This window comes from Cryptotermes secundus, unplaced genomic scaffold (assembly GCF_002891405.2).
Source record: "Cryptotermes secundus unplaced genomic scaffold, Csec_1.0 scaffold518, whole genome shotgun sequence".
Taxonomy (NCBI): domain Eukaryota; kingdom Metazoa; phylum Arthropoda; class Insecta; order Blattodea; family Kalotermitidae; genus Cryptotermes; species Cryptotermes secundus.
The window spans coordinates 750056-776796 of NW_019731580.1; the positions used below are offsets into that span (position 1 = coordinate 750056).

At 40.1% G+C, this 26741-nt stretch overlaps 1 protein-coding gene and 1 long non-coding RNA gene across 4 annotated transcripts in view; one reads left to right on the forward strand and one right to left on the reverse strand.

The window, feature by feature from the left end:
• LOC111867184 (phosphatidylserine synthase 2) overlaps positions 1-13749 on the reverse strand; it is a 35280-nt gene extending 21531 nt beyond the window's left edge. For 2 of the 3 annotated variants that reach the window (XM_023856787.2, XM_023856786.2), the window contains exons 1-9: positions 13516-13706; positions 9944-10045; positions 8924-9074; positions 8583-8717; positions 3314-3478; positions 2366-2484; positions 1852-1966; positions 1352-1497; positions 807-917 (exon numbers count right to left, since the gene is read on the reverse strand). In XM_023856787.2, coding sequence (XP_023712555.1) covers positions 807-917; positions 1352-1497; positions 1852-1966; positions 2366-2484; positions 3314-3478; positions 8583-8717; positions 8924-9074; positions 9944-10045; positions 13516-13631 — 1160 coding nt within the window. In that variant the 5' untranslated portion in view covers positions 13632-13706. Of the gene's footprint in view, positions 1-806; positions 918-1351; positions 1498-1851; positions 1967-2365; positions 2485-3313; positions 3479-8582; positions 8718-8923; positions 9075-9943; positions 10046-13515; positions 13707-13729 lie in introns of those variants that run through there. The other variant, XM_033752586.1, reaches the window with a different exon arrangement.
• Positions 13750-17359: 3610 nt separating this feature from the next.
• On the forward strand, positions 17360-26304 carry LOC117282541. The gene is made up of 3 exons (XR_004513308.1): positions 17360-17387; positions 21379-21527; positions 25224-26304. It is a non-coding gene; the product is annotated as an uncharacterized LOC117282541 (long non-coding RNA).
• Positions 26305-26741: the final 437 nt, after the last annotated feature.

The following is a 26741-nucleotide window of genomic DNA, read 5'->3' on the forward strand; positions in this document are numbered from 1 at the left end:
AAGAACCCCCCCACCAGCAGTGACGCGGCGGGTGAGTCAGCGCTCCCCTCCCCCTCCTCCGCACGGTAACGTAACGGTGACGCAACAGGATTGTTACGGTAGTAACAGCGGTTACTACCGCTAGCGTTACTAGCAACACAGCGCCAGGCAACAAGGGTGCCTATTACGTGGCCGTTTTCCGTATTGTCCGAGCAAGGCTACATAAGGAGCAGCGAAGGCTATTCACAGTCAGTTGTACTGAGTCAGTCAGTTAGTCGTGGAGCTACCTACGAGTCAGTCCTCGAGCTACCTCCGAGCTAGTTCCGAGTTAGCCAGCAACTAGTCTGTTGTATTGTGGCATTTGGAGTGTACTAATTGTGATACTGCAGATAGCAGTAACCGTAAATCTGTAATTTGGATGATTGTAAGTGCGAATGTGAAATAAAATTCGCTACATCAAATACAGCGTGAACTTATTTGTCGCGTTATACCCCCGATACGCGACAATACGTTTTGGAGATCTTAGCTGTCTCCCACTTTTAAGCAGAGAGGATTTTGCCTTAAAGGTGGAGACATGAGTGAGTGAGAAAGAGAGAGAGAGAGAGTGTGTGTGTGTGTGTGTGCTTACAGCAATCTACTTTGAAGGGGGGGGGGAACAAACTAAGATCTCTGAAATGTTACAGAACATGGCTATTACAACAGTGTCATCATCCAAATGTGGCAAAAAGAGCTTCAGCAAACTGCCATAATTATGGCAGTTGCAACATTTACACTTCATGTGTGTCCTATATACAGAAGAGTATGATGAATCATATTAATGAACTGACCTGGGAAAGGGCTTTGTTATTGTCTCCCAATCAAATTTAGCAACTATAAGGAACTCTGTTGAAATTATTGCTAATGTCATCCATGACTGCCGACCTATCTTGGTACAGTCTCTGAAACAAATGAAAGATAACAACTTGAAATGAAAACAGATGGTTACAGGTTACCCTCAGTATAGAAACAGATTTACTAACTCCATGATACAGAGTACTTCTTGAAAAGTTTATAGTTACTCGACATGTTGAGAAAGTTTATGCTTCTGTAGAACCTTGAGATTCATCTCTATGATCACAAAAGCCCACCAATGAATCCTATCTTATGCCAGTTCAATCGAGAATCTATCTACCTAAGATCTATTTTAATATCATCAGCACATTTGATGATGATGTGACACAAAGTTTAATTAATGACATGAAATAAAGAAACTTCTGCCATAAGACAATCCACTACGTCTGTTGCTTTGTTTTGTAGTTTATTTAATGCTGTTTTGAGTAATTCACACTATATAGCATTGAATGATCAGATGATAATAATAAATTACACTTACGGATCATCCAGGTACTGATACACTTCTCTCATTGAGACAGCACCCCAAAACAGGAAAAGGAACAAACGCACCAGATTAAGGTAATGCTCTGGTGGCACTAACAGCACAAACTTCAAATAGAATGTATTGAGTTCAGCCAACAGAAACTGTGAAATGCAAGAGGACGAAATAACTTACTTAGCAGCCATGAGATATGAGAGGGAAAAATATTTTTATTGATCCTTTGTACAAAGTGCATAAAGCATACATATTGTGAAGAACCAACTGTCTGATTTTGATGAAATCTGATATGAAGTCTATAATGAAAGTCATAATGCTGATTTCATTCAGCTCTCGGTCTGTAACACTATTTTACAACATTAAACTCAAATTTCAAGACTGAAAAATCAATGTCAGAACACATAATGAATTTTTTTTTCATTTAATTTAAAAAATTTGGGCTTCACAAATGTCTAATTTACAGAAGAGGGCTTGTATAATAACTTCTACTTTGCACTCACCACAAATGTAATGCCTAGTGTTGCGACCCAACGGCCCAGACTAGAAGTAGATCTCCAGTCATAGTCAACCCATGAATATGGGCCAAACTGAGCTATCAACCTCTTTAATTTCCCCCTAAAAATGCAGAATGATTCTTGAATGATTTAGGATTCTCATTGACATACAAAGATAAAAACTAACCTCAATCATCCTGAAAGTAAACAGATTTTAGTGTCCGACAGCCAGACATATGTCATCAAGTTGAACCGTTTCTGTCCATCATGAAAGCCTTTGAGGAAGAGGACAGATTTTTACAAAATTTTTTTACAAAACATCAGATTGCTAGAGAATACTCCAACTGTATACTTTCTGATTTCCTACCATCAGTAACACCAACATGGCAGCCACACAAATTTATGGAATTTCAGGAACATGAGCCATGAATGTATACTACTTATTTAATAACCATCCTCCTTATCTTCTAAGAGATTAATGTCACTTACATGCTACAATAATTATCACTGTACACCTTACCTGTATGTCGGTATCCTCCAAAGCCCTCGCCAATGATATGTCCTCATAGAGAAATACTTGAGTGTTTTAAGTCCGAGATAAATGCCAAGACCATTGCATATCGCTGCATCCATTATCCACTTTGAAAACAGAAATAGTGGCATCAAATCACAATTTGATACTAAAGAGAGTAAACAGCATAAAACAAAAACTACAGTAAGAAAATAAAGGAACAGATAAGGATTCCAAAACACACACCTCAATTAACAAATTCACACTCCCAATGTCTGCCTATCTAAACTGGGAAGCCAGTTTGTAACAATATCCACGTATATAACAGCCAAACATCAGTCCATCTATCTCATAATTTTTCAGAAGCAGCAAGTCAAAGAGAATAACAGTAAATACAGACCACAGTAGGCTTGGAGAGGCAGACTGATGAATTTGTTAACTTTGCTGTTACATGCATAGGTTCAAGCCCAAGTCAATTCCTCTCCCCAATAGAAAAGCATACAGACTATGCTCTGGCCACTTTTACTCTTTAGGAAAAAGCTGTAGGTATCCACTGGATAGCAGTCTGGGTGGGCCTCAGAGTTAATCTTGATATGGGAGCAAAGAATGAAATTTCTTCCCCTGCTGGGAATTAAACCCCAGTGACCCAGCATACAACCAGTGACTATACTGACTAAGCAATCAAATCCCCAATTACAAATGTATTATAATTCATTTTCAGTTGTTTACTGTCCACCATGCAATAATATCAAGACTTAAAATTCAATCCTTTAAAAATCTGCCACTGTACTACACATTTCAGCCTACTCGGCCATCATCAGATGTGTTGAAATTTGGGGGAACTGCTGTGCCTTCCACACTAGTGAGATTGTTGCTGACAATAATGGCTGAGTAGGCCAAAACGTGTTGCAGAAAATAAATTCTGATACCAACTCTAACAGGATGCATCTTACTCACATGATCCCACCAGCACTCACTGAAGTTAGGCAGCTGATGTTCCAGTGTGTACTCCAGGATCTCAAACATCACAGACATCACAACGCTCAGCCACCAGTCTCTCAGGACAAGAGTTTTTAGCCACCAACCAAAGAAATGGGTTGGCACAAACACGTCAAATTTATCCTGCAATGTAGATGTGAGGTACTGCATAATTCACAATGGTACAGAATCAGCAGGTCAGTGCAGCTATAGACTTGTATTCAGGATATATCTGGAAATGTTAGTGGTGGTTCTGACATTTTTCCTCGGTTTCCTCAGTCTCTCCAGGTATATTCTTGGACAGCTCATTGAAAAAGGCCACAATCACATCTTTCCAAACCATACATGTTCACCATTTCTCAACATCTTCCCCTCTCACCTGGCACAATAGCATCATTGAATAATCTCTAGTAGCACAATCCAAAGCTTCAAATTCATTAAAATCGAAACACTCCGATGATCATGATCCTCAGCAAGTTCTAATACTAGGGACATTCAAACATGATTGACACTAAATGTTTTTTCTTCACAGTAACCATTTGTTGGAACAACATACATACAGACTATACAGGGAGATCGAAAAGTCATGCATATCAAACTAACAGTTGTTATAAATTGTATTGCAGTTAATATAATTATATCTCCTACCACTAAATAGTACTGTAGGAGTACTAATAACGAGCAGAAACGTCATCTCGCGGGTATCAGTCATACAACATCTGCAGTATAGCTTTGTTTATTGAGTGACAGACATGTCTTTTCCCAAGAATGAGTTTTCATTGTGGAACATTATTTCGCCAGTCGTTCTTATGCACACATTGCAGACAAGTTTCGTCGGGAATATCTGGATTCTGCAGTTCCAAACAATTTGACGATAATGAGAATAATCAACCGATTTCAGGAATGCGGATCAGTTTCAGATAGGAAGAGATTCGGGAGACAGGCCATTTTCACTGAGGCTGAACTCGCTGACGTGGAGAAAATGTTGCAGTGTTCCCCTTCAAGAAGTCTGAGGACACTAACGGCACAATCAGGGATTTCATATGGAAGTGCTCAGAAAGTGACAAAGAAGTTACACCTTCATGCATATCATGTTTGCTGTGTGCAGGAATTGAAGGACCTGGATAAAGAAAAATGCTCAGTGGTTTCGGACATTGGTTGGCAACCATGGAACTGAAGAGTTTGATTGGGTTTTCTTCACTGATGAAGTGTGGTTTCACCTTAGCGGCTATGTGAACAGTCAAATCAACAGGATTTGGTCATATGAAAATCCACATGTTACATGAAAAGCCCTTGCACTGTCAGAAAATTCGAGTGTGGTGTGCTGTATCATGTCATCAAGTGGTGGGCCCAATTTTCTTTGACACAACAGTGAACAGTCCAGTGTACCAAGACATCATTACACAGCTTATTGTGCTTCTTGCAGTTGATGAGCATGAGTGTTGGTTGCAGCAAGACAGTGCCACATGTCACAAATCTAATGAAACCATGCAGTTCTTGCACGAGTTTTTCAGTGACCATATCATTTCAAAAGCACTATGGCCCCTACGTTCACCTGATTTGTCACCTGCAGATTTTTTCTTTTGGGGGTATGGCAAAGGAATTGTCTACAAAAACAATCCGCATACACTGGATGACCTCAAGAGGAACATTACAATGGTGATTAACATAATCAGTTTACAGGTGTTCCACAAAGTAGCCTCAAACATGGTAAACAGAGCTTGTGCATGCATTGCTGAACAGGGAAGCCATTTCGAGCATATGTTGTAAAGACATGATTTTATTTTGCATTTCTAAGATGTAACAAAGACAAAACAACTCTGTCCAGTGTAACTATTTAAGTTTTACTGCTTGAAAACTTAGCACCCTTACATGTTTTGATCCTTACGGATCATCTTCAGAGGGAACATCAATACTTATTTGGAAACCACTATCACAATAGGTGTTGTGAGTGCTAAATTACATATACACGCAATGCCTGGAATACACAATATACACAAAATCCAATTTTTCACAATCACAGCAGCTTTCCTGGTATTAAAGTTTTTAAAACTTGTTTTGTCTTTGTAATTGTTAGTGTGATGGACCAGAATGAAACAGATCAAATTCTAAGATGTAAGGTTACAAACATTAATAATAAGTGCTTTATGTCTTGTAGTTTGTGCATTAAACCAGCAAAATATAATTGCTTAGTGCGATGTGTGCGACTTCTTGATCTCCCTGTATTAGAGGTATTCCCCGCCAATGTCTATGCACCTTTGCCATCATTCTGGCAGTTTCCATATGTGCACAGCAAACCATTCTTTGGGGGGTATCCCGGCACCACTGCTGGACAACTGCCTGAAGCTCGTCGGAGATGAACGTCTTACCCTGCATGACACCTTTCATTCCATCGAACAGAGCAAGGGTCTCCAAACTACGGCCCTCGATGTGATTTTATCCGGCCCGCAAAAGAACTGTGCAGAAATGCGCCAATTTTCCAGTGAGTACTGGTAAATGTGATTCCGAGCTTACTGACCTCACATATTATACTACAGTTCGATGGCTTAGCTGTGGAAAGGTTCTTTTGCGCTTCTTTCAGCTCAGGAATGAAAGTGATATATTTCTTACCAAGAAAAAACCATCATGAACCACTTTTATCAGATTCTGAGTGGCTTTGGAAATTAGCGTTTTTTGCTGATCTGGTGAACCATATGAACCATTTGAATTTAAAGTTGCAGGGTGAAAATAACTTAGTCTGTGATTTATTTGCACTTATCAAGGCATTCAGAGCAAAGTTCATACTTCTGGAAAGCCAAGTGAAAAATTGTAACTTTGTTCATATGCTATACTGTGCAGAGTTGCATAAAAATGGTGAAGCAGAATTTCCTTCCTCATTTGCAAATTTAGTCATTTTAGATTTGAAAGAACAATTTCGGAAGCGATTTGCTGATTTGGATTCCAGTGCTCAGGAAATTAGATTGTTTCAAAATCCATTTGACTGTGATGCTGCAGATGTCCCAAGTCAAATTCAAATGGAAATTANAATTTATCCGATGAACATTTAAAGTTGGTACTTGTGATTAGCGTTTCAAAATTTGAACCTCAATTTAATCAGATTTTAAGAATGCAAAAAGAGTTCCATCATTCACATTAATTGTTTTATCATAATTTGTGATGAAAATATGAGCATTTGCTGCTACTGTCTGTTGTCATTAATAAACAATAATTTATTCTCACGTACTTTGTATTTAGTTTATGAAATTCTGTGCTTTCAATAACACTCATATACCTAGAGTTATTAATTTCTCATTTTATCCGGCCCGTTGAAAGTGCTGAATTACCTAAAGTGACCCGTGGTTCGAAAAGTTTGGAGACCCCTGGAATACAGCATAGTTGCAAGGGGCAAGATCAAGCGAGTATGGCAGATGAGGCAGAACCGTGTAATCTAGAGCATACAGGGTGGCAATGGTCTGCCTACTGCCATGTGGCCACACATTGTCATGTTGGAGAAGAACGCTGCACCCCTATTTTCCGTGGCAGCATTGCTGAATGCGTTGGAGTTGGTGCAGTGAATTGCAGTAACTGTCGATGGTCGTATTGGGGGCAGCCAATCCAGCAGAAGGATCCCCTACTGATCCCAGAACACAGTCGCCATTTGCTTCCGGATGAATAGTCCCAGTTGTGACTCCCAGCGTGCCTCCACTCCATGGACTGGCATTTCTATTCTGGAGTCTTGTGCCAGAACCATGACTTGTCGACAGTGACTAGACGCTCAAAGAACTCCACTGGATCCGTGCTATACAGCTGCAGCAACTGTTGGCTTGTCTCCACATGCTCCTGCTTCTGCACAATGGTGAGAGAATGGGGCACCCATTGAGCACAAACTTCTTTCATCTTCAAGTCCTGATGGATGATGGTGTGCAGTGTTCCACGTGACAAACCTGTTGTGCTCTCTAGTTCATCAAAAGTGATGTGCCTGTTCTCCAGTATCAAGTCGGACACACTCTGGGTACTGTCCAGTGTGCATGCTGTTGCTGGATGCCCACTACCTTTGCCTCTTTCCGCACAGTCCTTGCCGTCTTTGAACTCTGCTATCCAGCGAAACACGGTTCTGCGACTTGGTGCTGCTTCCCCACATACGGCTGCTAACCTTGTATGAACGTGTGAAGCAGTCACTCCTTCCCTCCAGAGAAACCACACAGTCCACCATTGCCCATGATTGTCTGCTTCCATGTATGTTGTCTGAGTGTTGTCCACGACCACACCTGCACACCGCCATGAATGACGCAGCACTGTTCGACCTGTGTGCAGCAGCAATGTCATCTCATGGCCATAGGTGGCACTACAGTGTGTCTTCTCACATACATCGGCTCACACTTGACACTGCTACTTTTCCGGAGTTGTGGAAAGTGTCAATCATTTTTGAACGATCCAAATAAACCCTTAACCTCATAACCTATTTCCCTAAGATTCATCCCCTTCTCAGTCTTCGAGGAGAAATATTTTCCAGTGCCAAGGAAGTACCTTAGATTAGACCATGTCCATTTCTTTTTCCACATCCTTTTCAGTTCATTATTTGCCATCATCCAGCCATTCAATGTAATCAAATACGAGTTACTGATAGCATTGTTAAATAAACTAAACAAATAAATAACTACTCACCCTTCCAAAAATCTGTACATATAAGTGCCCAGCCCATTTCAAAAGCCTTGACTTCGTAACACCAACAAGACAACAGGATTTATTGTTATGAAACACCTAAAATTACTCACATTAGTCATTCCCTTTTGTCCAGATACTCTCTTTGATATATTGTTTACGAACACTTGTAATTTATACTTTTTGCCCAACAATACTATTACTCTTGTGATTATGAAATATTTTATTATATGGTTTCCAACTAGTACAGAGCAATTCTAAGAACTCTAGAAAAAGATCTGGTTTGTGGTTACATCTACAAATATAACGTATTTCAAAATGAACCAAACATAAAACCTATTTTCTTCTTCCTACATGTGCTTGGCTTCTGTGTCAAAGGCACATTTCCAATAAACAAGTAGGACCAATTTCTAGTGTTTATTACAATTCAGAACACTTTTATAACTTGACTGTGTCAAACATTTTAAACCCATCTTACCCTTGTACATGAATAGAATGTGTTCTAATGGCAAGGTAAGAGTCATGTACAAATGAACTTATAAATAAATTACATATATGATGACGATGACGGTGACTACAGGTCTTAAAGAAACTAACATAATCTTACCCAGACATTATGGAATGGATCCTCAGGTACATCTTTATCATAAATAAGGCAGTTTCCACCATAACTTTTCTCTTCTAGTGGAACCCCAAGTTTGGAATCAATATGTTTTAGCAAATGAATTGCATCAGTTTTAGTCTGAAAATGAAGGTCACATTACTATCTGCAAAGTCAACACAGCTTACAACCATTGAAATCTGTGTATGGAGATAAACTTGCAGCCATAATCTCCCAAATATACATTCATTTTATGCCTTTCATGCAATGAATCCATAAAAGGTTGTCAGAACCGATCTGATCTATGAATCAGTAGAAAATTAGAGAAGGAATGAAATAGCAATTACCTGGAAAAGAGTGAATATAAGTGCTAGTTCATATACAATACTGCAACAGAAAGCAAACCTCCACACTACGGGATGTGGTCGCTTGAATACTCCATCAGGTGTAACTGTCACTCCTAAGAGGATGAAAGCCAACACACTAGCCACAAGACCTCTGAAATAATAAAGAAATATCTCTATTAATTCTAAAGGGTTCTGACGATGGTGGATGGCACATAGAATTAGTGGGTTTTTGGACTTTTTCCATTATCCAATATTCTAGGTAACAGAGGACATGACATTTCGGAAACTGGATCTGTTTCTGTCTTCTCACCTTAAGATGGAAATAGATCCAGTTTCTGAAACGTTGTGTCCTCTATTACCTAGAATTCTGGACAATGGAAAAAGTGAAAAAACCCAGTAATTCTGTATCTCTATTAATATCCAGCATAAATACTTATGCAATGCTTGTATGGGGGACTACCTCTCTCCACAACTGAGCCCTCTTTACCCAGGATACTTACCTCTGAGCCAGCAGTCATCTGCAAGAAGTCCTTTGGACATGGTTGTACAGGAATGGGAGTGTAAATGTTGGAGGTAGTGATGTATGTACATGAATTATCACCAAATACATGTTTATTATTCATTCAGTCTCTCTTCATACATAATAATCTGTGGTGTGAACACACAGGTGTGATGGTTAACTATTCTAACTAACTGGCTCTTTCCAGATAATAAATATGGGGAAATTTCTTACCAGTATGTATCCAGAAGTTTAAAGAGCAATTTGGTGAGATTTCAAGCAAAAACATAAAAGTGGAAATTATAATCCAAGAAATTCTGAACATTCTGAAAAACATTTAGATTTTCTGGGTGAATTAAGAACTTATTTCAGATTCTTATTAACAATTGGGTGCTGGTCTTTGCATAAACAGATTCTAAGTTATTGGATCTGAATCAACTTCAAATGGTTCTGATGTACTCTTAATTAGTAATTATATTAGAATTGAGGACTTTATAGGACTGTTAAGTAAAGCTCTGTACCTCTTAGTGTTATATGAGGTATCATCTCTGACAGGTTCAAATACAGCCACATAGATGAGAACACTCACAAGTACAAAGAGCACTGTAAGTGTATGGGCACGCCTGAAATGAAACAAACACATAATAGCATAGTAACAAAACAACAATGAAGAGATCATTAACCAGATCTTCACATTTATCAGAATCAATTAGTGGGTGCAGCATATTACAATTGGTTGTCAGTCCTAAGTTTTTCTGTACAGAATTGGTAAAAGTTCACAGTACAGTTCGGACACTGCTAACTTCAAGTATGCCAGCAAAATCAAAACCAGCCACAGTGAAACCTAACCGAGAATTGGATTAACTCTTTGACTGGCGCGGGCGCGTTTTAATGCCCGGATGATGCCAGCCGTTCCCTGGCGTTGGCGTGTTTAGTGCTTTGATAAACTCTTCCCTTCTTTGCTCTCTTGGCACTCATCAACCAAAGACATATACTATATGATAGTTTTGTGCATGGTTGTAAAGAACCCTTGTTAAATTTGAGGCTTTCACAGCAGTGACTATGAAGAAAGCAGTCTTCTGGGATTTGGCACCGTGTATATGTGTTTTAAAAAGGGATGGTGTTTTGGTCTCTGCATCTAAGAAGGAAGGGAAGGGTACAGAGTAGCTTAGTCTTCTTGGTTCGTAGCGTCTCGAGTCGTCGAATGTGTCGTTGAGTAGCCTCCCCATAGAGGAACACTATGTAAGATTTGAGGCTTTCATGGCGGTGACTATGAAGAAAGCAGTCTTCTGGGATTAGGCACCGTGCACATATACACGGTGCCAAATCCCAGAAGACTGCTTTCTTCAACCCTTGTTAACTTTGTGGGGGTCTATATTACTGTCAGAAGCCTCCAAGAAGGAAAAAGTCAGAAAATATTTCATATTCATTCAGTATCACCATGGCTTCTCGTAGCAAGTGTCGGAGTGTTCCTACAGACCAGCTGGAAAGTGTTGCGAACGAGATTTGTGCTGATGATGAAAGTGGCGATGAAATAATGATTCCTGAATTAGATGAAGTTGATAGTGGCAATAATACAGTGATAGACAATGATCCACAAGACAGTAATCATGAACATTTAGCTACCATGAGTGCGGTGCCTGACACGCCCATCTCATGGATGTACGCAGACATTGTACCAACAACAGTTCCATTTACTAGTAGTTCCGGGTTCAAAATTGATATAACACATAAAATGCACCCCTTTTCATGGATTAAAAATTTTCTGGATGACAACTTAGTATATCACATCACAACTGAGACCAATCGCTATGCTCACCAGCACTTAAACACACATGGGTTAGCTCCTCACTCTCAAGAACACAATTACAAATATGTCACACCAGATGAAATCTGGACATGCTTAGGAATTGTGTTCATGACAGGAATTGACAAACGCCCTGAAATTGAAGAATATTGGTCCACTAGGCCCCTATTTCACACTCCATGGTATGGACAAAAGATGTCTTTGCGGTAGTTCCAACAATTTCAAAATTTCTTCATTTTGCTGACAACGATGCATGACCAGCTGACTGTGAAGATCGCCTCTTTAAAGTTAGGCCAATTATAGACTCATTAGTGGGGAAATTTAGAAACACATATATCCCTGAAAAGGAAATTGCAATAGATGAAGGAATGATCGCTTGGAAAGGACGTCTTATCTTCCGAGTATACATGCTGCCTGATATACCTGATAAGTACGGTATAAAGGCTTATCTTGTTTGTGAATCGACAAGTGGATATATTTGGAATTTTGAAATTTATTGCGGAAAATCGAGACCTATAAAGGAATTAATTGTCAATCTGTTGGGGCCACACCTTCTAGATAAAGGGTATCATCTCTACCAGGATAACTATTACAATAGTGTAGAATTGTGAGATGTTATTACAGAGAAATACCTATGTGTGTGTGGAACCTTCAGAATGGACAGAGGAGCTCCTAAAGAACTAAGGGATGACGAAAAATATTTGGAAAAAGGGGAATCTGTTTTTTCTAGGAAGGGGCAGGTTCTCATACAGGTGTGGAGAGACAAAAGAGATGTCAAACTTATCTCCACTCTTCACACAGCAAAAATCGTGGAATCTGCAAAAACGAATTGCAAAGGAGAAAAAATATGAAGACCTGAGGTAATTGGGGACTACAATAAACATATGAGAGAGGTTGACAGGGCTGATCAGACGCTGCATTATTATCCTTGTTCCTGCAAAACTGTAAAGTGGACAAAGAAACTGGTGTTTTTTTTGTTGCAAATGGCAGTGTTGAATAGTTTCATTCTATTCAAAAAGAACACAACAAACAAAAAATACAAGAAGAGAACTTACAAATTCAAAGATTCTATATTGGACTGTGTAGAAAAAATTACAGAACCAAACAAACAGTGTGGAAAGGGAGAAGAGTCAAGCAATGAAGTGGATGAGGAATCTATTACTTCAGACTCGAGTGCAGTCATGCCCCCGCCCGTGACTTTGAAAAGACCACCAGTGAAAGACCCAGCAAATCGTCTAGAGGGTGGCCTGAAAATACACAAAATGGTTCATGTTCCTCCCAGTAACAATAAGAATGGTGCCATGAGAAAGTGTCGCGTGTGTGCTAAGCACAAGATTAGAAAAGAAACAAATGTCATGTGTGCAAGCTGTGGTGTGGCTCTCTGCAAACTTTCATGTTTTAATGTTTATCACATGAAGAAAAACTAATAAAAAGATATGGAAAGACATTTCTTGCATAAAATATTGTCTTTTTATTAGTTCCTGAAAATTTCGTTTTTAAAAACCAATTTTTGTTGAAGATATTTAGAAAAAAGTAAACACATGCATTTTAGCGACTTAAAGCTTAAAGGGCCTGCCAGGACAGGGATGGGATTTAAAAACCCTTCGCACCAGTCAAAGAGTTAAAACTGATCATAAAATAGCTACAATGCAAAATCCAAATCATATTCTGTACATCAAACATTCCTCTAAACTAATAGGAGGAAAGCTATTTACCAAAAGTGATGAAATGATAAATTATGGGCTATTCAAGGAAGACTCAATACTGAAAATTAATTTAGGATATGCTCCTTTACCTCACAAACTGATGTTGGGCTTCACATTGAATATTTGGAGTGAATTAATGCTGGTAACCGCCTTGTAACCTTACATTCTTGTCTAGCTCACCCTTTGAAGTGCAGTGGTTGTCTTACATACCTTCTTTCACGTTACAAAGAACTATTTTCTACCAACAGAGTGCATTTATGAGTCTCATTTAACCCTCTGAATAAACATAGATTAATTCCAATTTGAGGCTTGGTTTGTCACACCACGTGGTTGTGGGCGCTGTTGCCGTCCAAAACCGTAGCAAACTTCTTAACGTCGACTATTTCCCTAACAGCATTGACGACCTTAACGACTACTAGACGTAAGGTAAGCGCAGTGTTTTCTGAGGTGAAAACTGGATTTTTATGCATTATTCATTTGAATTCCATGCTTCAGGGTGTTTAATAAACGTCTGAATATATTTGCAACGTAACCTATGATTTATAAAATCGTTGGTCCAAAAATATTTCAAAAGGCTTACCAAAAATATGTAACAGTGCCATCATCGGAGAATTTGCTTCCGAGTTCATGTGAAGGAGACTTTGAAATTTCAGTTCCTCTATCATCCTTCAGTCTCGTACAATTACTACTCGCCATTCACACCACTTTCCTGCAAGCCACACGAAACTCACTCTATACAATACTCCCATACTTAAACAATTCAGTACTACCAAAGTAACGGAACATAAAATTACATTAATTACGTAGCGTGGGGATACTCTCTCTGAAAGTAATACAGTGAATCATATGCAAGTATGGATCAGTGACGTGCCTCTAGGGACCATTAAATGTACTGTGATGCAGAGCATTACAGCCATTACAGCTTCTGCTAACATTTTCGGACTCTCAAGGTCCTCAAGGCTCAAGGCGCTATCTTTCCCTAACATGCTCAAGATGCAAGCGGGTTGGTAACGTACATTAGTCCAACTCCACAAGCTCCAAACATAACGTGTGGCCAATTGAGGGACGAAACGTAGGAGCTGCGCGTAATACGCCCTTTGGGCCAAAATTTGAATGCACTTGAACCACTTGAAAGGGTGTTCTAGCTCAGGTTTTAAAACAGCGTACTGTGATAGTGAAATATTAAGTTCTACGTCCCACAAACCTATTTGTTATACACAGGACATCTAGAAGTCGCTATCACATGGTGACCACCCAGTGTTCAGGCCGAACACGCCGTCCACGCTGAAAACCACCCCAGTCCCTTATCCACCAGATACCTACTCCAGTGTAGGGAGCAGCGCTGTGAACCACCCAGTGTTATCCATTGGGCAGTTACGGCCGTTCAACAGCATTCAAACCAGTTCTTAGGGGGCCCATACACGTACGAGTCTGGCTCTCGAATCCGACTCGGCTCGGGTTGCAATGAGCCAAACTCGTCCGTGTATGGGTCGCCAGGCTCATACATGTTTGGTGAAATTAATCCGAGCCCGGCTCCTCGCCAGGCCGGACTCGTACGTGTATGGGCCGCCTTAGCCCGACCCAGGCTCTTATACACTTATCCTCTTGCAGACATAGAGATCAAGTTATCCTTGCACCAAGGTCCACACAATGGGAGTGGCACATGGGAGAAGTTCCAAACATCCCAGAGTTGGTTGGATATGGAAACAAGTGGTCTGCACACTCCACCCATTTTTATCATCAGTAAGCAGCAAACAGGAGGCTGAATAGGCCCCGGATACCATCCCAATTTGGTAGCAACAAGAAGAAACCCTGTCCCCACTACTACTCTTAGCTTTGTAATTCATTTTACTGACATCTGTTGTGGTTTATCCATGAAAATATAATTTTAAGATAAGTTCTAATTTGTTTACTATGTACTTTGCATTTGAATTCTCGAAATGGCACTATTAATTTTTTAAATCAAAGTTGGCAATTGTTTTCAACTTTCTTTTTCTCACTTCCAAATAGATTTAAAAATATGGCTGTCAAACTAATCGCACTTACTCAAGCATCAGCTGTGTACAACTAGCAAGTAATTCCAGCTACAATGGGAACACATACATCCGCGAGAACGAATACGTGGAAACTGGTGAGTTCCTACAGCGACAAATGGAATACAAACAGACCGTTGCGTAGGAATAGCCGTGGCAACGAATTGTTGAAACAGCGGGAATAATGCATTTCCGTGGTAACAAGCATAGAACACGTGAAACACAGAAACAAGACCGTAACTGTCAAACGATAATAATTAATATCTGGTTATGAGCCCCAAATGGGGCTCGACACCAAAAATTACTGACTGACTGACTGACCGTCAGTCGCAATGTAACTCTGAATCTGACTCTGACTGACTTTGACTTCCACCCGTGTGGAGGCGGGGTCGAATACCTCCACCGTGACCCTGCGAGTCGTAGGTGGCGACGAAAAGGGAAGTCTCAAATCTGAGACAGTAAAATACGGTCGCGAGTTCCAAGGGACTCGGACCCGAGAAAGACTGCGCTGGAAAGAGCCAGTAGCACGTAAAACAGACAGACCCGTCCTCTCGTCACAGAGGACGCCCCACAAAAAATAAAACCGTAACGTTCAACAGTAATAAATATCTGGTCATGAGCCCCAGAAGTGGCTCGACACCAAGACTTACTGACTGACTGAACGTCAGTCGCAATGTGACTTGGACTTGGGCTTGGACCGATGAGGAGGTTACATAAGGACTATTATCGCAAGAGTTCAGTTGGAAAATAAAAATCTCTGGTCATGGGCCTCACGCCAAGACGAAATGATTGGCGGTAAACCGCCAGTCGTAAAGTAACTCTGACTCTGACTTTGACCAATGACCTGGCAAGGGCCAGCAGCATATATAAAAGAAAACCCCGTCCTCTCGTCAGAGAGGGCGCCCCACAAAAATAAGACCGTAACTGTCAAAGTAATAAATATCTGGTCATGTGACCCAGATGGGGCTCGACACCAAGACTTGCTGATTGACTGTCAGACGCAACGTGACTTTGACTTTGACCAGTTAGGTACCCGTGTAGAGGCAGGGTCGAATACTTTCACTGTGACCCTACGAATCGTAGCAGGCAACAAAAAGGGAAGTCTCAGATCTGAGACAATAAAATATGGTCACGAGTCTCAAGGGACTCGGCTCAAGAAAGACTCTGCTGGCAAGCACCAGCATCATATACAGTAGACAAACCTGTCCACTTGTTAGAGAGGGCGCCCCACAAAAACAAGACTGTAACTGTCGAAGAGTAATAAATATCTGGTTATGAGCCACAGATGGGGCTTCACACCAAGACTTACTGACTGTCAGATGCAATGTGACTTTGACTTTGACCAATTAGTTAATTGAAGCGAGACAGTTGAATTAAGCAAGAAGAGTTCTTAGACAAGGGACCAAGACACTTGACCGAGGATAGCAGTGCTAGTCATTATAACAGTGAAGAAGAAACGTCCGCAGACGTTATAAGTGATCACTAGGGACCGGATTTTAATGTAAATGCATATTTTTTCTTGCAACCAAAAGTATGCTCGTTTGGATATATGTATGAATTACTTCATTTCTTAAATTTTGGACAAGGTTTGATGGTGCATATAAATGCATATTTTGCCTGTTTTATGAATAAGCTTCATATTTTCGAAGATATTTATTTATACTGCATATTTCCTTTTTAAAATGTTTATCATATATATTTTTTAATTTTATGTTCAAATTTTCGATCATGGTCGTGTGTATACAATTTTTCTTTTCCGTATTAGAATATGTTGCATATTTGACTCAGCATTTCGTCATGATTCGTGTTTCTGATGCAATACCCAGGATGGGACTTCCCCGATCCCTCTACACATAACTTGCCTCATCCGCGTACCATCAAAGTGGCCGCGAAGAGATTAGTCGGAAGCGTTCACATGTAGCCGCTATCAACGTAATACTATTCAACCGATAAGGGACTTCACTTGTTTATTTCCGAAGTCTCTATGAGGTTCGTTACGCTTTTTCATTTGAAGCTGGGGGCCATTCACATTAGTGGTGACTAGTCTGTAGTTTAGTTTGTTTAGCTTTCTGTAGTCATGCCAAAAGTGAAAGTAAGTCAGAAAACTAAATTACAGCTGTATCAGCGGGAGTTCGAAGGAGAGATGATAAGTATGGATAACAAAATTCTTTATTCCTAAGCATGTGAGAAAACAATTTGTTGTGAAAAACGCTTCCAAGTGCTTCAGCATTTGAACACTAATATACACAAAGAGAACATTAAAATTAAATCCACGAAAAGTGCTCCTGATCAAAAATTGCTTAGTGAATTTTCTAATACTAGTCTCTCAGTTTTCCTTTGATTTATGCGAAGCCTTTTTAGTTGCAGATATTTCACTGTGGAAACTAACCAATCCTACTCTGAGAAACTTCATAGAGAAGTAAGTATACACAGTGCAAAGTGCTGGATGAATCTACTGTGCGCAAAAATTATGTGAAGCAGTGTTATGATCTAACAATTGAAAGCATTAGAGATTAGATTCAAGATAATTTTGTGTGAGTATCAATCGACGAAACACAACATTGTGAGGGACGGTTTATTGCAAATTGTACAGTTGGATCCCTTAATAAGAATGAACAATCTACTCCATATCTTCTTGCAGTAGAGCAATTGGAAACCATAAATAGCTCCGCAGTTTCCAACTTTGTTATCAATTCCCTGAATTTACTATGGCCGAATGGCATTCGGTATGAGCATGTATTGCTCTTTGTGACTGATGCCGCAAGTTATATGATGAAAGCTGGTACTGCTCTTAAGTTATATTTCCAAATACGACATGTTTGACTTGCCTTGCCCATGGGTTGCACCGTGTTGCAGAAACAATTCGTGCAAATTTTCTGCTTGTTGACAAGTCTGTGTCTTTTGTGAAGAAGGTATTTGTTACAGCGCCATACAGAAAAGAAGCCTTTAAAGCAGTAGCACCAAGCATTCCACTTCTGCCAGAACCAATTTTAACGCTCTGGGGCACGTGGCTATTTGCAGCGAGTTATTATACGGAACATTTTTAAACAGTTAGGAATGTCGTGAATACATTTGATCCCAAAAGTGCAGCATCAATTCAGATTGCCCAAGATGTACTAAAAAACGCAGAACTAGAAACTAATCTTGCCTATATATCTGCACACTTCTCTCATCTTCCATCTGCCATTTCCTCATTGGAAGCAAGCAATAGAAATAGTACTTTGTATCAGCCGTTAAGTGTGTTCAAAACCACTGTTTCCAAATTGAATTTGGTGCCTGGAAGAGTTGGTGAAGTAGTAAAGGAAAAAATACACAGCAGTCTTAAAAAAAATCCAGGATATGAACAAATTTGTGAAATTGAGGGAATTTTAGCCAGTAAACGTACTGAACTGCCAAGTAAAAAATCACTAACAGTGGAGCAAATAGCGGCTTTTGTACGTGCGCCCCTAAGTTCCTGTGGGGTGGAAAGAAGTTTTTCCCGCTATAAAGACATCTTACAAGAGAATAGGAGGCAACTAACTATGGAAAACCTAAAACATTTAGTAATTGTGAGCTGCAAGAGAAGAGAAGTTGAAAGTACAGAAAGCTAAATGTGAGTACCATTGATTTTTTAACTTTGTAATGAAATATGTTGGCTTTGTTGCATGAACTGTATTTAAGTATAGCTTTTTATTGCAAGTGAATCATTCAGTGATTACATAAAATGAACTTAAATATTGATTTGTTGGTCTTCCAATAATGTAAAATCTATTTTAATATTTGGTATAAATTTTTATGTGCATATTTCGGATGTTTTTCATGCATAAATGCATACATATTTAAGGGATCAGTAGGGCATAAAAATCTGGTCCCTAGTGATCACAAATGTACTTGTGTGTAAATGCGAAAGACCAATAAATATTTGCCAAATCCGAGACCTGCGTGAAGTAATTTGTCACGTTACATAGGCAACAGGTGACAGTATCTATAATTGATTATGATAACAATAACACTGTGCTATAACTGTTGGAAGCCAGAAGCAATGGCCACTGTTACAGAATGGCCAGTAAACACAGTTAAAGTAGCAGCTCTCCTAGCTATCATTGATGTAGACACCCCCTGTTAATTTCTGGCCCTGCGACATCTCAAAGAAAATAGAACCCTTGAAATTAGGAAAGGCCTGTGGTTTTGATGGCATTCCAAATGAATGTCTCCACCATCTTCTGACAAGACTTCATGTGCAGTTAACAAATTTAATCAATCACTACCTTCAGCTTGGTCACTTCCCAGCACCTTGGACAAAGTCAAAAATCATAACTCTCCTAAAAACCAGCAAATACCCTGAACTTCCCCTAAACTTACATCGGATTGGCCTCTTCTCCACTACAGGCAAACTATTTAAGGAGCTGTTTTTAAGAACAATCCAAACACATGCAGAGAAAAGAAAATTAGTAAAAGAAAGTCAGTTTTGCTTTTGAACACACCAAAGCACAATCCTTCAATGTACGAGGCTGGTGGATCATGCTACCTTAAATTTAAAAAATAATAGGTTGACGGCTGGCCTACTATATAAATTGTGAGAATTAGAATTTTCTACAAGTCTCATTAAGTTGATTGTTTCTTTTCTTGCTGAGAAGATTTAGAGTCTTGGTAGGAGGTGAATTTTCTACACAACGGAAAACAGTGGCAGGGGTTCCATCCTGGTCCCAATATTGTACAGTCTATAAATAAATGATGCCCCTGCAGCACCTGGAACTCATCTTGCTCTGTCTGTGGACAATACCTGTATTTATGCGACAGAGAACCATGAACGTTGTGTTCTCTGCAAACTGCAATGACACCTTGCTGCAGTGAATTTGTGGTGTGAGCACTGCAACATAAAGATCAATAAAGGGAAATCTCAGGAGATCTATTTCTCCAGAAGAGAGTCCCTGACGACATACTATAATTAAAAGGATGAGATATTCCCTTTGTATATAAAATAACACATCTTGGTGTCACTTTCGACAGGATGACTTGGAAACACCATAAAAAAAGGACCGTAGCCAAGGACTTGTGCATGTATGTAAGGGCCTATACTCTGAGTTTGATTTGTTTCATTCTGGTCCGTCACAATAACAATTACAAATTATAAATCACTCCGTCCAATGTGACCGTAAGTTTTTTACTACATAAAAACTTAACACCCTTACATGTTTCGGTCTCTGTGGACCATCTTCAGAGGGCAAACATCACTACAAATAGGAAACCACTATCACATAATTTGTTTACATGCAAAGTACATACACTTATATGTTACAACACACAGTACACAGAATAGAACATTTCATAAACACAGCAGTTTCCTGGGGACTTAATGTATAAGAATTTTAATTCATTATTTATTCTGAGTTTAGTTAGTTGTTTCTGAGTTAGCTTTGCAGCATTATTTGTCCCTTTTAAACATAGGTTGGTGTACTTTGGTATGATATTTTTGTTTTGACAGGTTCGATTGAACCATATATGCGCGTTGGTTATGTGATAGTGGTTTCCTATTTGTAGTGATGTTTGCCCTCTGAAGATGGTCCACAGAGACCGAAACATGTAAGGGTGNCAAAAACAACTAACTAAACTCAGAATAAATAATGAATTAAAATTCTTATACATTAAGTCCCCAGGAAACTGCTGTGTTTATGAAATGTTCTATTCTGTGTACTGTGTGTTGTAACATATAAGTGTATGTACTTTGCATGTAAACAAATTATGTGATAGTGGTTTCCTATTTGTAGTGATGTTTGCCCTCTGAAGATGGTCCACAGAGACCGAAACATGTAAGGGTGTTAAGTTTTTATGTAGTAAAAAACTTACGGTCACATTGGACGGAGTGATTTATAATTTGTAATTGTTATTGTGACGGACCAGAATGAAACAAATCAAACTCATCGAAGCTAGTCAAGCTAAACTGGTAAATCAATATATCAATACGAAAAGGAAACTACTAAGAACCAACGCGCATATATGGTTCAATCGAACCTGTCAAAACAAAAACATCATACCAAAGTACGCCAACCTATGTTTAAAAGGGACAAGTAATGCTGCAAAGCTAACTCAAAAACAACTAACTAAACTCAGAATAAATAATGAATTAAAATTCTTATACATTAAGTCACCAGGAAACTGCTGTGTTTATGAAATATTCTATTCTGTGTACTGTGTGTTGTAACATATAAGTGTACGTACTTTGCGTGTAAACAAATTATGTGATAGTGGTTTCCTATTTGTAGTGATGTTTGCCCTCTGAAGATGGTCCACAGAGACCGAAACATGTAAGGGTGTTAAGTTTTTATGTAGTAAAAACTTACGGTCACATTGGACGGAGTGATTTATAATTTGGCCTATTCTCTATTCAAAACTGGCCGTTTATGTACAAGTATTAAACTTACACTTTACAGGGCTTTGATTAGGTCAGTTTTGACTCATGCCTGTCCTGCCTGGGAGTATGTGGCAGACACTCACTTTCTGAAAATACAATGCCTGCAGAACAGAGTATGCCACACTACTGGAAATCGTTAAGAGGTGCACACCAGTCCACAATTTGCATGTAAGTAAAAAAAGTAAAGCTATCCCTGTAACAGGCCATGGAGGGCCATACAGTTGTGAGACATTAAGGGTCCCACATTATCTAGACAATTGGCTCAAAGATGGCGGTAAGGTTGTCAGCCTTACGCACCGGCTGCGCTTTACTCCCCAGGAAAATTTAATTAATTAATTCGTGGTACTCATTTCTGTTAGAGGCTGAGTCGACCCCAGGGCCATAGTGCGGCTAGAAGGATTAGGTAAATTGAAAAAAATCCAATGACTTCATTGAGATTTGAACCCGCGACCTTCCGGCTTGTAGCATAGTGCCTCAACCAACTATACTACTGCGTGCCCCTGTGGCTTTCAAAATTCCTTACATGCATGACTATATAACTAAATAGTGTAGGACCCAGGCAGAAGCAATCCTAAACCATGTAAATTCAAATGTACATGGTATTGGACAAGGAGAAGCCAGGTGATGGGAGTGTGAGAGGCTTGAACTTAGCGGCTGTCAGTCCTGCCACCGTTCAGCTGACTAACTGCAGTTTCAGAGTAGTTAAATAAGTTAAGGCATAACCTGCTATACCAGCATGCATCAACATAAATCCTCTGTTACCTTGTAAAAATATTACTTAGCAAATTGTAATGACAGGGTGCACAGTGCCCTGGATGCTGTAACAGCACAGATATACTCTTGCTGAAACTACAGTGCACAAATGTAGCATCTACACAGAAATATCTACCACTCCTCTGGCTGCAGAGGAGGACCACCCTTCTAAAACACTGACATGTCTAGGAGAGAACAAAATCTTGGTCACAGATCTCCAAGAGACTGTGCTGGCGAGGACCAGCAGCAATTTATCTGACCGACCAACTTTCTGCAGTGACTGAGCAAGTCCCAGAGTGGAGATAGTGAGAGAACCTCGAGCACATATCTTAATTGTCAGATTCAGAAACTGGACTTAGCAACCTGTATTAAACTTGTGGTGGACAATGTTATTTTTATGGATTTTGGACAAAACTGCATAATGAGGAGCTTCATAACTTGTACTCTTCTCCAAGTATAATTAGAATAATCAAGTCAAGGAGGATGAGGTGGGCAGGTCATGTAGCACGAATGGGGGAGACGAGGAGTGCATATAGGATATTGGTGGGAAAACCAGAAGGAAAGAGACCACAGGGAAGACCAAGGCGTAGGTGGGTGGACAATATTAGAATGGATCTTAGAGAGATAGGAGCCTCCGTAGTCTAGGGGTAACGTTACCACCTCATGACTCAAGGTGCGCGGGTTCAAACCCAGCGGAGGTCGTAGAATTTTTAAGGGCGGAAAAATTCAGGGAACAAGTCCTCTGGGAGGGACTTTAAGCCGTGTGTCCTGCGTCGTAGATTTACGGCACGTAAAAGAACCTCATGTCTTTAGGAGACCTCTGAGCTAAATTACAGGCCCTTTCCTGCCCAAGTAGTCTCCAATGCTTCTGGCAGATGGGGGAAGCATCAAGGTACCGAGGGCCGACCTCGTTGGCTCTACGGGGGGGCTGATGGCACGCACCGTTATGGGTAGGGTATGGCGACAGTAGAAATTAAAGAGGGATGCACAATGGACCAATAACTGGTCTAAGTGCATGGGGAAACCCACCCCCTCTCATAATACGAAATACGAATAGAGAGATAGGATTGGATAGATCTGGTTCAGAATAGGGACCAGTGGAGGGCTCTTGTGAACACGGTGATGAACCTTCAGGTTCCATAAAATGCTGGGTAAGTCTTGAGTAGCTGCAGAATTTGCAGCTCCTCAAGAAGGGCTCAGCTCCATGAGTAAGAAAGTAAGTAAGTGGGTTCACAGCCAACTCGCACCTGGTGGAGGTAATGTGGGTGAAGTTTGCAGCCTGGCTGAGGGTGTGTGCAGTGCTGTGTGAAACATCCAGACAAGTGGTTAACTTGAGTGTACAAACAGAAGCAACGAATATAGTGTACTGATATCGCCAAGATGGCAGATGTCCCAGTACCTGGATTCCGAAAAATACTGGGCACTGAAATCTGAATGTCATGTTATCATGAGTAAATACCCAAAAGCAGCAACACTGAATACTTGTACCTTGCTGGATGCACACCAGCTAAGTTGGGGAAAGTCTGAAAGAGTCTCTGCTATGAGCAGAGCAGAGCAGAACACAGCAAACTATTGCTGGGCAATTGCGATGAAAAGGCAAGTCTCAGATCTGAGACAGTAAAATATGGTCGTGAGTCCCAGACTGCTCTGGCAAGGGCCAGCAGCATATACAAAAGACAGACCCGTCCTCTTGTCAGAGAGGGCGCCCTTCAAAAACAAGACTGTAACTGTCAAAGAGTAATAAATATCTGGTCATGAGCCCCAGATGGGGCTTCATACCAAGACTTACTGACTGACTGTCAGACACAATGTTACTTTGATTTTGACCAAATAGTTAATTGAAGCGAGACAGCTGAATTAAGCAAGAAGAGTTCTTAGACCAGGGACCAAGACACTGGACCGAGGATAGCTGTGCAAGTCATTATAACAGTGAAGAAGAAACGTCCGCAGATGTTATAAGTGATCACAGATAGGGCTTGACACCAAGCCTTACTGGTTGATTGACCATCAGTTGCAATGTGACTTGGACTTGGACTGAAAAATTTCCATAATGTGAGGGTCATTATCATAACACAACTGTTTTTATACAAAGGCTTTGGGAATAAAAATGATTTAAGCATACCACTCTGAAGTGAAAGATCAACAACTTCTAGTCCAAACTGAGTTCAGCAATTCATAAACTTCAATCTTCTATCTAGAAAATATAAGCAACAACACAGCAATGAAAATATATTGCATAATATGGAATAAAATCTCATCATTAAAATATGTAATGAACAGTTTTACAAAACAAGCTAAATCCATATATCCTGGCATTGACTTCATGGCAACCATGTTCTAATTAACTAAAACTAGACAACAAATGCATAAAATTACCTCACTGCTAAATGTCTGCTACTTTATTAACATTCTGAAAGAACAAGGGTTCCTTCTTTGACGCAACTTATAGAGCCTCGTTTATCTCTCTGCCATCAATGTCTCATTTCCAGTTACACATATCGACATCACTAGATCAATACAAACCTGCTCATATTAACCCTTGCCACTACATTATCAAGCTTATTTTGCTTCATGGTCAATTTGCAATATATCATCAACACATTCTTTCCCTGCTGAAACAATCCTTTCCAGGCACACAGCAAGCCTTTACCAAACAGTGCTACCATCTGCTTATTATTTTTGTTACACATGTTCATCTGTGGTAAAATGTCTTACCCTTGTTTCTGTGGTCAGACAGACATTTTAGTGTCTTTACCACGTAAGTTTAGGGGGCACGTAGTGTAGTTGGTTGAGGCACTATGCTACAAGCCAGAAGGTCACGGGTTCACATCCTGATAAGGTGGATTTTTCAATTGACCTAATCCTTCCAGCCACACTATGGCCCTGGAGTCAACTCAGCATCTAAGAGAAATGAGTACCAGGAATCGTAACTGTTCATCATAATTTGCCAGACACTTTTGCATTAATTAAATTTATATTAAGTTAAGATCACGTGAAATACATACAGAGATCTGGCAGATAGCCAACTTTTTACACTCAGAAGTGACATAGTTCAAGTTTTGCTATGTGGACATGAAGTAACATCTGGTACATTTCCTGGAATTCTGGCAGTTTCAGCAGAGTCAGAAGGTCTTGGAGAATTTGAGAGCTGACAGCTTGGAACAGTTATAACTTAGGAGTGGGAGGGCTGGAGCCTCATCCCCTGATCTTAATACATCAAGTCGCTGTCATGTCAGCAACTGCCAGGATCATACAGCAAAGCAACATGATAATTTACGGAACCTCCTAGTTTTCAAACAAAACCAATGGCACATGTTGGAGGAGTGAATTTCTCTTGGAGTCTGTGGTTCGTGGACCTCAGGATTCTGAGAGAGGGTATTCTACCTCAAGAGTCTTCGTTCAACTTTCAGCCAAGTCAGACACAAAAACACAACCACGTCACTTCGCTAGAGGAAGTGAAAGTTCAATCCAAATAAGTGTAACTATTTGAGTTTCTGTTGTGTTCAGTGAGCTGAAGTGAATTAAATAGTTACTGAAGTGCAAAAGTCTTGAAGTGGTGTATGTGATTGTAGCATAAGGATCTTCCTGCCCTGCCCGAGCTAGGCTTGTAAGACCCCGGGATAAGAACTCATCTCTACACATTACAGAGCAGAACCCAGCTACTCCCTTCTTTCCCTACTTGCAAGACACCTAATGGTAGTACAGGAACAAACTCTGACCTACCAGCACCAGCAACCACAATTCTCCTCCCTTCCTGCCAAACTTCTCGCCATCCACGAGAAGAGGAAGGAGGGCAGTAACTCCAGTAGAGGTGTCCAGACACAAGGTGCAGGTGAACCGCAGCACAGGGAAAGGAAGGGATACAGGTAAAAGAACTAATTACCGACATAAAGACAGGCAAAATGGCAGTCACGAGTGGAGCACAACGTAAAAGGAGATGGGAACGGTCACAAGTGGTGCCGAACATAAGGGTGAGAAGAGTGGATACAGAATCTTCCTGGGGGCTAAAGTGCAGCCAGCGCTTAAGGCTGACAACCCTATTGCCATCAGTGAGCCGACTGTCTAGATAATGTGGGACCCTCAATGTTATAGGGATAGCTTTACCATTACCATGCAAGTTTCTTCATCAGCTGATAATTTGTTAACTCTTTGACTGGCGCGAAGGGTATTTAAATCCCACCCCTGTGCTGGCAGGCCCTTTAAACCTTATGTCGCTAAAATGCATGTTGTTACTTTTTCCTAAACAACTTCAACAAAAATTGGTTTTTAAAAACGAAATTTTTAGGAACTAATTAAAATACAATATTTTATGCAATAAATGCTTTTCCACACCTCTTTATTTGTTTTTCTTCGTGTGATAAACATTGAAACATGAAAGTTTGCAGAGAGCCACACCAAAGCCTGCACACATGATACTTGTTTCTTTTCTAACCTTGTAATTAGCACTCACACGACACTTTCTCAGGGTACCATTCTTCTTATTGTTACTATTAGGAACATGGACCATTTTGTGAATTTTCAAGCCACCCTCTAGACGATTTGCTGGCTCTTTCACTGGTGGTCTTTTCAAGGTCGAGGGCGGAGGCGTGACTGCACTCTAGTCTGACCCAATAGATTCGTCATCCACTT